Genomic DNA, 13,041 nt, shown 5'->3' with positions numbered 1-13,041 from the left:
AAATCCCCAAATCCATTTTAAATTTGCTTTAAATGGAGCAGACTGCAGCCTCACAGAAATGCAAGATGTAGAGACTAATGACCTTGGTATACAAAGTTCTCAAGGAATCCAAGTAGCCAAGTTACAAGCCCAAGATTAAAACACTATACCCTGGGACTGATTGGAGTCTCCAAAGGTCATACCTAATTTGCATACTTACGCATCTATAGTTGGTATTGCATATTTTCCAGTGTTGGTAAGCATTGCACCTTTCATGTTAGGATCTTTCACTTCCATCATGAAACTTCTGGGAATTCCAGTGCTCTTTTTAATCCTAGGACCAGATTCAAAGTTTTTATCCTATTCAGAGGAAAAAGGAAGAGGAGGAAGAGAAAAAGCAGTTACCGTTATTTAATAAATTAGCGAATGTTATACAGTGCTTACTATATTACTTGTAGCGCTTTACATATGTGATCTCATTTAATCCTCGTAACTGCGATGTGAGGTAAGTACTATTTTATCTTCATTTTAGAGAAGAAAAAACAGGCTTATAGAGATCAAGTAACTTGCCCAAACTCACTCAGCTAAGTGGCAGAACCAAGATGTGAAGCCTGGCAAATTTGGCTCCAGAGACCACGCTCATTTGCCATTGTCTACAGAAGGCAGTATTAACCAAGAAAAATGAGATAGCTAAGAAACAATTCCAAAGGAAAAAAGGTAAGACATAGTTTCTGCTTTGAACTTACCCCATTTGTTGGGCAATTCTTAATATAATGTCCAGGTTTACCACAACGGAAACACGTGTAAGATGGAGGTGGTGGACCTAGAGGTTTCTTCATGTAACTAAAAGGGGGAAAAAAAATTACATGTATACGAGGACTTCGCAAAAATAGTGCTTTTGATTGGGGGGGAAAACCCACCCCAAAAGTTCCTATTAGTATAAAATATTTATGAAACTTACTTGATTGGGTCGTATTCATGGCCAGATTGCGACATCATTGCTTTAATTTTATCTTCTTCAGAAGCATTGGCTTCAGCCAGATTGGCAGTCTGTTTAACAGGTAATTATTTGACACACACATTAGAAACACATTTAAGACCACACAGCCAAAGACAACACCACTCATCCTGTAAAGAGCAGTATCTAACTAACCTTGCATAAAAACAGCTATTTACACGTATAACCTGGAAGAGGCACTTGGGAATTCCTTAGGTAATTACATGATGTTTGGGTGTCTGCAAGGCTGAAGAAAGTCATTCTGGGGGCACTCAAACCTTAGACCCTGTTTGTACCTTACATTAAGACTTGCATACTAATTTTCTACAAGTTAAAGACTGATATTGTTAGAATAGAAACACTTGATGTTTTAAAAATAATTCAAGTGTCAGAGCATTAAGACTATAATTTATACTTACAATGTGGAGGTAGGGATGGGGGTAGAATGACTGAACATATTATGCAGCAGGTATTAGAAGAAGGCTCTTTAGGTAGTGATGTTAGTTTCAAATCAAGTGCAAAAGATGTGCATTGAGCATTATAATTTTAAATTGAACTCTTCAGGTAAGTTTTATGAATTTCATCTTTGAGGTATGATATACAAGGTCTAGATATAAGCAGGGTCTAAGGGAGTGATTTCTAGTAAGTTGAATCTTCAGGCATTTAGCACTCATATCAGCCATTCATTGGGGTTTGTCTTTACATTCATCCACAAAACAAGCAACCAGTTTTAACATTTTATTGTAATTTTATATACAAAGAATGCTTAACATTAACAGAGCTTAGAACAGCAGCAACATTTACAGAAAACTGGATTACAGATGTTTAACAACTAATTTGTTTGAACCCAAACACTGTTTTACAAATACCTGTAGTTTAAAAAAACGAAACAAAACAAAACAAAAAAAACCCAATCCCCCAAATCTCCCCAACTCCTCCCCGCAAAGAAACAATGGTAGGAATAGACCAAAAACTCAAATATGGTCCTTACAGTACATAAGAATAAAAACAGTAAACTATAAAATTCTAAGTGTTAACTCTATACTAAACCACTTTGCATTAGAAAATTATAAAATAGGATGGCTTTAGTCCACTTTAGGTTTTAGAATAATCAATTTTAACGCTTACTTTTCCCAGACAGGAGCTTAAAAAGCAATTTGTTACTAGGACATTTTGTCGGGATACAGTCTAGGGGAAAGGACGTAACAAAGCCAAGGACAAGATAGGGACAGCACTAATGGAAAACCCATCTTTTCATTAATCTTGGTTGCTAAATTTGGTTTCACATTTCTGATAGCAGGGAAAAAGGATTTTTGGAAAACTGGACAGCTTACTTCTTGGCCCTCAAAAGTCTGCCTACTTTTTTTTTTTTTTAAAGGCACAATTTGCAAGCTAAATGTATTGCTTTAAAAAGTAATCCATCACTAGTGCTTTCCCAAACAGAAGATACACATTGTTGAGCAGAAAATGCAAGCAATCTTATCGCAAAACATTGCATATACAGTGATTCAGGAGGTAACAATTTGCCCCTCTGCCAAACATACACATTGGTATATTCCTGCAAACAGCTTTACACACTTACACAATTCATGTAGTCTGTGTTCAAACAAATTAGGTTGTTCAAAACTTTTTCTAATGCAGACAGACTACAAGTCTATAGCATAAAGAAACAACTGTATCACATTTAAAATATTGACCTTCATGGGATCAAGTCAAATATTCAAGAAATAACCATGCAATCGTCCGTGTAAAGGAAATCTTCTGTTTTGGCTGCTTAAAAAAGGTCCACATAATTTATAGCCAAAACCAGGAAATTCCTCCAGAACCTTGTTAGTTTCCAATGTATAATTAAACAAAACGTATGAGGGAAAAAAAAATTAAGTGTAGCTTCAAGTGTTTCTTCTGTCTTGAAGATGAACAATACTCCAATACGCTGAGGCTGACAAAGTATTCCCCTATCTTCTCAAAACAGCAACTACTCTTTACAGGATAGTAATAATATGTACAATGCTTTTGCAAAATATATCCTCCCCCAACCCCTCTTAAAAAACCGTTCCACATAAAAAAATATGATGTTAGAAAAAAACTTATATTTTCAAGAATATATATATACCTTTGTAAGCTGGGCCAGAGAAATAGACGCGGAAGAGTCATCAATCTGTTCACAAAAAATTAAACACACATTCAAGTTCCAAACTGAAAACATCTTAAAGTGATCATTTAGCCCCTATTGACACTTAATGTTGAAATATTGGGCATTTTCTTAGTTTTCTAAAGAATGTTAAGCTTGAAAATGTAGCTCAGCCTGCTTCATTCTTCTCTAGATATTTCACACAGTTATCAAAGGCTATCAGTTGGAGGGGAGGAAAAAGGGGCTCAATTAAAATGAAAAAATGGGGAAAAAATATATCACACAGAAAATCTGTTCAGAGTGTTGAGTCCCATTTCTCTCTATGGTCTCTGAATGTGACAATACTCAAGACAATATACACTGGAAGAGAGAATAAGAAATCTAATTTTCCTGCAAGGCCATTATACAACACTGTAAAAACAAACAGCTCTTTAAGGGCTCAGGTAATTGCTTTAATAAATAACAGCTCCCATATAATTGCTACTTCTTTAATTTTTGAAAACATACACTTCAGTCTGAGTGAAGCTTGTTTATTCTCTCATACAGAGAGTAAGAATAGCTTCTTGTCAAAGAAACCACAACTTTATAAGGGCAAAGATGTTAAGTCAAAAAAAGGGAAAACAAAAGCACCCTGTGGAGAAGGCCAACAGAGCTGTCACTTATTATGATGGACTCTATTATTTGAAGAAAGTTAATTTAATCACACAGAGCAAGTGTACATATAAAGGATATAAGAGGGCTTTAAAAAATGTATTTTAATGAGTCTTAAGCATTCTGCTCCACTCACTCACTGCCAATTCTCCAACACTGAAGTGGGGGAGATAACTGGGCATATTTGAAGAGGCATCTTTGTGTAAAAGATGTATGGAGTCAGGAGAGAGCCACCTTCATAAACTGTTGTGTGCAAAGAGGAATAAAACATTTCTCTTTCAAAAATAAAATAAAAATTAAAATGTATTTTAAATTGAACACTAATTTTTGTTCATTTGATCCTCTGAAATGATTTTAATATTAGTTTTTAAAAGAATCTTTAGTAAACAATCCTGAAGATATGCTTTCCCTACAGCTTCCTATGTAGTAAGTGGGTTGCTTATTTAACATGTCGTAAGGTCAGAACTCTTCATTTAAAATAGAGAATGTAACAAGATGTCTGGATCAAAGAAAAAAGTCTTCATCAGGTATTCTATATTCCAGAGAACTAAAAGTTTTAAAATAAAAGCAACATGACTTAAGAGCCCCAAAGAGAAATGTAACCAGTCTCAATATGAAGTTCTTAGCCAATGCCCACACAGTAAATAAATGTAAATAAAAAATAATGTTGGCTAAATATAAGACACATCTCACAAATATCTTAGGGTTTTAAAAGTTAGTTTGATGGATATTACTGGGATGTTTATTCAGACAAAAGGTTATTTGCTCTACATTAAGGAACTGACTATAAAAGAGTTCATGATGCACTAATCCCACATCCTAATGCATTTTAACATAATTTGCCAATGGGTTATCATTTTTGTCCAGCTTTAAAGTATTTTTTTCCTTTAAGAACTAATCTCAAGTGGTAAGTAGAAAAAAACCTCTAAATAATATATACTCTCTTTTTATCTAAAATAAGTTCTGACCTACTCAATCTATTTTAAAGATTTTATACCAACCAGGAATTATTTGATTTTAAGTAACAAGGACTAGACAAATTGCTGTCAACCATCATCTATACTACATTTCTCACCAATAAAATAAACAGCCTTTAAAAATAGCCCATTACTATCTAGAATAGAATACAAATACTGATGATTTCCTTGGAAAGAAAACAATTATATTAACTTTCTTACCACTGGAACTAAAAAACTCAACAAAAAAAAGTCTTCCCACTCCTAAAACTTAAGATACAGTATCCTTTTTGTTTTTATGCTGGGCTTTTGTGTGCTTTTAAGCTTTCTGCCAACTTCGTATTATATATTCATTGACTTTGAAGTGGTTTTAGATATGCAACTGCACTTAAATCACCTTTTTACCAAATAATCACTATTGCCCCTAAATATCTTATAGTCCACAAAAAAGTCAAGTTTACCTCAAATTTAGAAGAGCAAACAAATGTTTTCTATATATAGCAAGGTGTTAAGAAATGAGCAAAAACTGTTGACAAAGAATGGTTTAAAAATGATTAGGAATCTGTATTACTAAACATCAATAAAAATAGTGACTCTTGGTAAGATACTAATGGTAAAAAAAAAAAAATCTGCCACTTTAAAGTCCTCACAAAACTGACTGATGCAGATTGTTGACATTAAAATTAACCCACCTCCCTGTACCTAATTAGGGGTCTTACTTTGGGGAGCAAGGATCTAAGATCTTTTATGCTAATTATACTTGCTTTTTGAAGTTAAAGGATCCTATGAAATGCAACTCTGATATTTAGTTAGCAAGAAGAACATCCAGCTTTGGGGTATCAACATGGACGGATGACTAAAAACAAGACTGGGGAATATGGAAACAGTCATCCATCCTTGATTAGAGTTCGCTTCCATTACCAAAACTATATATTCACTTTACTAATCAGGGTAAGAAAAATTTGGCCTAGCGCCTCTATTTACTTTGCTTTTGTGAATGTGTACAATCCACGTGATTCTAAATCTCCTAAGATGGGCACTAATTATGCTTGATGAATATATTCTCATCCTAAATGCCAGCAAATGCACCCCAAGCAAATAAATGATGGGGACAACAGGGTATCTAATATCTCTATTTCAATAATTCTACCTAAAAATTAAAGCCACTTTTAAAGTATTAAAAAAAAGAAAAGAAAAGAAAAGAGAAACCTAAATAAGCTTAAATAAACTGCTTCTTATAAATGTAATACAGACATGCCGGAACACACAAGGCTAAAAGAATGTTAACTTTATTTATGAACATGTGATTTGTGTTTATACACATGCTAATAAACAAAAAGGAAATAACTGTTTTCAAGAAATAAAACTTCATCTGAATTAGTTTAAATACTATATAAACTGTACTTTATACAAAATGTGTTACATTAACTACTACAGTCACCAGGATAGTCAATCTAATTTATGCTAGCATTTGGATACATAAAAATCAGTTTTAAACCAATCACCAGCAAAACATAAGCTTGGACAGTTTTTACAGCATTATGCTTAAAAAAACAAAAAACAAAAAACAAAAACAAAAACAAAAAAAACAAAAAAAACCCATATCCAAAAAGAGGAAAAAAGCCCCAAACACTAAGACTTTTGATCTTAGAATCACTGTATTTAGTTCCACAAGAACTAAAGGCCATATAACTCTAAAGAACAAGTCCAATGTTCAGATATTCTATTTTATCATGTTTAAGATCCAATGATCCAAGATTAGTGAAATGCCTCATATACAAAGAGCAATAGTATTTAAAAAGTATATAATGTGAAATAGCAAGCAATACCCTTGAATTCTAAATGAAGATTTTAGACATCTTGCATTGTGTACAATATCAAGCCTGGGTATTAAAATGTTTAGAGAACCATTACATTTACAGAACCCAATTATGATAGACCTGTGTTATGAAACAGATGTTTCACCCCACAACTTAGGAATGCTGCTACTTTTTACTTAAGAGCTCAAAGTTAAAATGATATCACAAATTAAGTTAATCTGTGATTACAAAAATTAAGCTTAACTTTCTTCAAACCAGTTATCCTGGTTAGGGGGAGTTACCTCTGATAAGCTACAGCTTTCAACAGCCTACAATTAACGCAGCATTTTAGTATCTCATGAAAAAGAGGGAAATATTTTAATTTGGACATCTGCACTAACTAGATAGAAGGAGAAGATCTCATTAAACTTTGAAAACAATATAATAAATTTATATAAACTGAAAATCACTAAGACATTTATATATTCATAGGGGGCCCCAGTTTCAGGTATCACTTTATAGTACAGATGTAAACAAAAGGAGGAGCTCAAAATGCCAAATAAAGCATGACTAAATAATAAAGCTGCATCAATGGTCTCTGGAAAGCTCTTTTCTATGATGTGTTTGAACTTGGAGAAAGCATCAAACTTTAATATAAGCTTTGCATGTTGCTAATGCATTTTTGGAAGCCATGAATCAGGCAGGAAAAAAAAAAACTAACAAAAACTAAGTGATACAACGTGAAAATGGCAAAATATACACTCCAAACATTTTTTATTGCAAGAAACAAAAAGCACACAACAGCCTGTACATACATACAAAATACTAACTATAGACAGACAAATGTAGAACATGTCATCATGTTCATTAGTGTAAAACCTAAACGATCTAAAAAGGATCATACATTAACTGTACAACACAGTGTCATACAGGGAGAATGCTATCATATTTAATATGAAACAGTGTTACGGGCACAAATTACCCATTTCTACAAAATAAGTGTGCAAATGATGCCACATATATCCATATTCAACTGAGCTGTCATCAAAATACATTTTATTTACAATATGTACTATGATCAGTTGGATATTAAGTTCTAAAATGATTTACTTCACTGCTACATTATAAAGGTAAAAGCAATGTGTAGAAAAAGTGTGAGATTGTGTTTTTACATACTGCTTTTGTAGTTGCCATCGCTGGTTCAGTTCGACTTCTAAAAAACAAAATAAAAACCAAAATTAACATTAGCTATTTACGAATTTTTGTGCTAATAAATTTTAACACATTATCTTCAATAATACATTTTTAGGAACATAATTTTCCTTTGGTATAAATATTTAACAACAGCCAATTTCTGAATGAATTACTCTGATTAATCTTTACCACCTCTGAACAGTTTTAAGACAGATTTGTGGTTTGGAAAAAAATTCCATACTAGGGAATTCGAAAATAGGTGTACCGTGCCACTTAAAACAAATGTTTTCTGAAAGGTAGTATGGGGATTTTAGGTTTAGAAATGTGGTTTATTCTTAATACACTGAAAAATTAAATTACATAATTTCCCAGTTTCTGAATAGGTAAATTTTCACACATCAGGAAGACCACTGTTGTTAACATTTGTAATTTGGATCCCTGAGAAATTGCTGTGCTCCCAAAACTAATTTTCCAATCTGGAAGGCCAGGCTGATACCTATTTTCATTTTTCAAATGTCTCGAAACAACGATCAAGAATTGAACAAGAGGCCAAGGTGAGAGGATCACTTAAGCCCAGGAGTTTGAGACTAGCCTGGGCTGTAACATAGTAACCCCATCTCTTAAAAAAAGAAAAAAAAAACTGAACAAAAATTCTCATTCCCAGAAAAACACATATTTTAGTTAGAAGAACTGACTCAAAAGGCTGTGTAGAACTGGAAATTTCGTGTTTAAAAACCATACACGTAAACCCCAAAAGAAATTATTTTAATCCACACAGGAAAGGGGAAGGAGTTGAGTTGCTAGATATACCTTTTAATGCTTCAAGTTTAAGGTATCTTGGCTATACAGAAATGTTAGCATCTAACAGGAGTTTCTAGGTTTGTGTATAATTTGGAATTTGAGATAAAAAAAAGCTAAGCTTTGATTTTCTAGTTATTTGCTCAAAAAAAAAAAAAAAAAACCAGATGCATTTTATGAGGCAAATTTATTACAAACAGAATCCTGTATGTTGTAAATTAACATAGTATTCTGTGTAAGAGGCAACTTATTTTGCCATGTACTTCAAGTAATTCTTTTCTTAAGAGTTTCTATCAAAAAATCTACAGAAATGATGTTTGCCATTTTTTAAAAAGCACTTGGTAAATTAAAGTAAAACTTCACACTAGATTGTAGGAATTAATTATCCCCATAAATTTGTAATTCTTAGGCTGGGTGCGGTGGCTCACACCTGTAATCCTAGTACTTTGGGAGGCCAAGGCAGGTATATCACCTGAAGTCAGGAGTTTGAAACCAGCCAGGCCAACATGGTGAAACCCAGTCTCTACTAAAAACACAAAAATTAGCTGGGTTTGGTGGTGGACACCTGTAATCCTGGCTACTTGGGAGGCTGAGGCAGGAGAATTGCTTGAGCCTGGAGGCTACAGTGAGCCAAGATTGTGCCACTGCACTCCAGCCTGGGCAACAGAGTGAGACTCCCTCTCAGGCAAAAAAAAAAAAAAAAAACCCTAATATAATTCTTCTATAGTTCTTAGAATCATTTAAAGATAAGAACACACACCATTAAAAGTTCACTTGGCAATTACAACAAGGAAAGTATTCAGCTTTTTAAAGCTGTTACTTTACAGAAGATACTGCACAAAAGGACTTCTAAGTGTTAAGATATGGAATATAACTTTACAACAAACTAATGAGAAAAATCTTAGAATACTTGCCCACATGAGGTAAAGCTCCAAGAAATGACTTTATTTTTACCTTAATTTCAAGAACACTTTCCATTTCCTAGCACTGGCAAATTCTAGAATTTTTCATTGACTCAAAACAATTTATTCCATTTCAAACAAAACTACCTAATCCTCCTAAGTGAAAATCACTACTCTTTAAATAACCTAAGTTGCTGCCCTTTTCACATATTATAGTTCTGCTATCACTACTGAAATGGCAAGAAAGCAGAGAAAGTTAAGGATACAAGGTTTTAATCCTGCCCCAGGTTAGTGACCATCAGCTCTGGACTAGTTGTGAGACTGCTCTCTTCCTACTCCAGTAATGTGCATTTACCATGTGCCAGACACTATTTAATTCTTACAACCCTCTAGGGTTAAGTACTCACATCCCTATTTTATTTTTGAGGAATCTGAGGCACAGAGACTTACCCAAGGTCCAAAGTCACACAACTGGTATGAAGCATAAATGGAGTCAAATCTAAGCCTGATTTCAGTGCCTATGATTATAAATCCTATATACTTTATGCCTCTCAGCCAAAGCTCCTTATTGATAAAGAGTAAATGTTAGCATTGCTGAATACTCTTGATGCTGTCAAAATATTTAGGACCAATGTCTACGACACTAAATTTTTGTGGTGAAGAAAACCGAAGGAACACGCTAAAAAAAAAAGCAGTCAAAGAAAGGCACAGAAATAATTTGAATATCACTTTCTTGTCTTTGCATATACTGCCCATATGGAGAAAAAATTTCTTCCTAATAATGGCCCTTCTCACCACAGGCTAAGTCAATTTAACTGGGGGAGGAAATAAAAAACAAACGAACAAAGAAACCCACTATCCTCACAGTCTTGAGAAAATGTATTCATTAAGGTTAAAGTAATGAGTTCAGTTCTAAAATATAGTTTTCTCTCACAAAATTAAAAAACAAACTAAAAAAAAGTCTATTTTGAGAAATACATGAGATTTGATACTTACATAACATATGTCTTGCTTGTAGATTTAACACCTCCAATAGGAATTCTTCTAACAATTACAGACGAATTCTTAGGAATCAGAGCATTATCATCAGTATATTCTGTAAATAAAAAGACAGAATCGAATTTCCATTTGGGGATTTGGGTGAGTATCCAAGAATTAGAAAACTTCAAATATAAATTTCATGGGAAATGAACTTTAAATATAATAACTAAAAGTTCCTTGCAACTAGATTACTGATATTGTCAGAACAAACATCCAAAGCTGTAAGAGGGCTTGTTTTCAAAGGACAACAAATATCATCAGCAGGTTCTTGGCTCTGGCACCTCTACTTTTGTGGAACTCCAAATCTCAGTAACACTGTCATTCTTTAGTCAGAAATGCTGAACATATGAGCGGAGAAAAAGCTGTTATTTAGAATGAAGATATTCTGTCTCTCCTAGTCCCTAAACATTAGTTGAGTATTACAATCCCTGCACTCACAGAAATTATTACTGAGGAAGATAGACTAAAAATTAAATTATGATGTTATGAATAAAGAGAAAATGGTTTTCTAACAAGGAATGAATAATGGAATACAACTTCAGATAGCATGATGATTCCAAGAAAGCCCCTTGGAGGAACTTCTACTGGATCCTTAAGGACTGAGAACCCAGCCAGATACGGGGGAAAAAAACTGGTTGAGGACTATTTCAGGCAGAAGATAAGAAAAGCATGTGAGAAAATGACACGAAATAGCTTGAACAGCCTAAGAAAATAAAAGAGAAGAATGACAGAAAGGTATAGACCATACACTGATTTATATTTTGTTTTAAAGTGCAACAGGTAGACACTGAAGGATTTTAAGCAAAGTGATTATTTGCTTTTTGTTAAAGAAAAAAAGACTGCTTGTAGGAGAACAAGAATAGAAACCAGGGAACTAATAATGAGGCTGTTAAACAATCCAGGTAGAGATAATGATGACCTATGTTAGGATGTGACAGAGAGAAATTAAGACAGAATGTTTTCAGGTAGGATTGACAAAGCTTGCTGATGGACCGAATATTGGGGAGATGAAAGAGAAAGAGGAATTAGGCCAGAGGAATCCCTGGGTTACTGGCTACAGCCACTGGATAAACCGTGATGTCACCTTCTGGGAAAACCAAGAGGGAGATGAATGGATCCTATTTTTATACTCCTTGGGCTATCTGCAATACTTTTATAAGAATGAAATTAAGAAACTGGACCTTAACTATGGTGAAAGAATCTGTAAAATTACCAAAAAGAAAAATTATCTTGAAGATGCAAAAATGTATCCATCTCCTTTAATCACCCAACCAGGCCTTTTTATTGTCATTAAGTTTACTTGCTTCACTTAAAGTTACTCTGCACAAAGTGACTATCTCTGTTCTTCCGATTACTAAGCTTACCACATATGTAGGCGTATCCGGCTTTTAATGTATATTAATTATTTTTAGTCATAATGCTAACAGTACTCCTTGTTATAAATGAAATTGTTCAGGCAAGGGTTATTTTCTATATACTTCAAATAGAAGGTGGTATCTCACAGGTATTCAATCAGAGGTAGGCAATTTCCTAGATTTAGGCATGCCAATGTAGGACTATAATCATTATCTTTGATAGTTCATGATAGTCCCAAATTCCAAGAAAGTTTTGATTCAGAAAAACTGAGAGTATGGGGTGACTAGATTTTTTTAAAGTTAATTCTAGAAACAAAACAGTGTCAAACACCTGACAGGAAGTTTCTGAATATGCTAACAACTCAATGCACTCACAAGAGCTTTCCAAGACAGCCTATTAATTTGATTAGCACAGTACTGTGTCAAACTAAAAGGTGCCTCAATGCCCTTCAAAACAGATGTTCTAACTGACTTTTTAAATACCTGATTTACAATGATGATTTCTTACCCCTTAAGGTATCTTTCTAGGGGTATTAAAGTAAAGACACTTTGGGGGTTATTTCATTTAAAATACCTCCTTAACAAGTAGTCTGTTGGCTTCAAAAGACCCTTTGTGCTTGGCAGTTTTTTTGACCCCAGACATGAAAGGCATGGATGAAATGAAAAACAACATGAATCTGAGAAATGGAGAGTTAGAAAGATAATAAGAGTCGTTTATAAACTCTTCATATTCAGCTTCCAAACCTCTCACACTTTAATTTCAGAATGAAGGATGTTTTGTTTTTTAGGGGTCAGTGTGCAGAAAAGCAGAAAAGTTTCTCATATATAACAAAGATTACTTGAGATTCATTTTGAAATATAGTCTAGAAACAAGCAGGATTCTTGTCTAAAATACATGGAATTCTGACCCAAGCATTTTAGTCTTATCAAGATTTAAGGGTCCTAGGCCAGGCACAGTGGCTCAAGCCTATAATCCCAGCACTTTGGGAGGCTAAGGCAGAAGGATCACTTGGGCTCAGGAGACCAGCCTGGGCAACATGGCAAAACCTCCATCTCTACCAAAAAAAAAATACAATAAATTAGTTGGGCATGGTGGTGTGTGGCTGTAGTTCCAGCTACTTGGGAGGCTGAGGTGGGAGGATCACCTGAGCCTGGTAGGTTGAGGCTGCAGTGAGCCGAAATTGTGCCATTATACTCTAGCCTGGGCAACAGAGTGAGGATCTGTCTCCCAAAAAAAA

At 34.1% G+C, this 13,041-nt stretch overlaps 1 protein-coding gene across 2 annotated transcripts in view; it reads right to left on the bottom strand.

Annotated features, from left to right (window-relative positions):
* Positions 1–13,041, bottom strand: part of RBBP6 (retinoblastoma binding protein 6) — a 41,154-nt gene that overhangs the window by 15,969 nt on the left and 12,144 nt on the right. For both annotated transcript variants that reach the window (XM_011987943.1, XM_011987944.1), the window contains 6 exons: positions 10,404–10,503; positions 7,690–7,726; positions 3,090–3,134; positions 941–1,029; positions 726–822; positions 200–339 (listed from right to left, as the gene is read on the bottom strand). In XM_011987943.1, the coding sequence (XP_011843333.1) occupies positions 200–339; positions 726–822; positions 941–1,029; positions 3,090–3,134; positions 7,690–7,726; positions 10,404–10,503 (508 nt within the window). The remainder of the gene's footprint in view (positions 1–199; positions 340–725; positions 823–940; positions 1,030–3,089; positions 3,135–7,689; positions 7,727–10,403; positions 10,504–13,041) is intronic.

Source organism: Mandrillus leucophaeus, unplaced genomic scaffold, assembly GCF_000951045.1.
Source record: "Mandrillus leucophaeus isolate KB7577 unplaced genomic scaffold, Mleu.le_1.0 Scaffold32, whole genome shotgun sequence".
Lineage (NCBI taxonomy): Eukaryota > Metazoa > Chordata > Mammalia > Primates > Cercopithecidae > Mandrillus > Mandrillus leucophaeus.
Note: the sequence above shows the minus strand (reverse complement) of the source record. Positions and strands in the feature narration are given on the sequence as shown.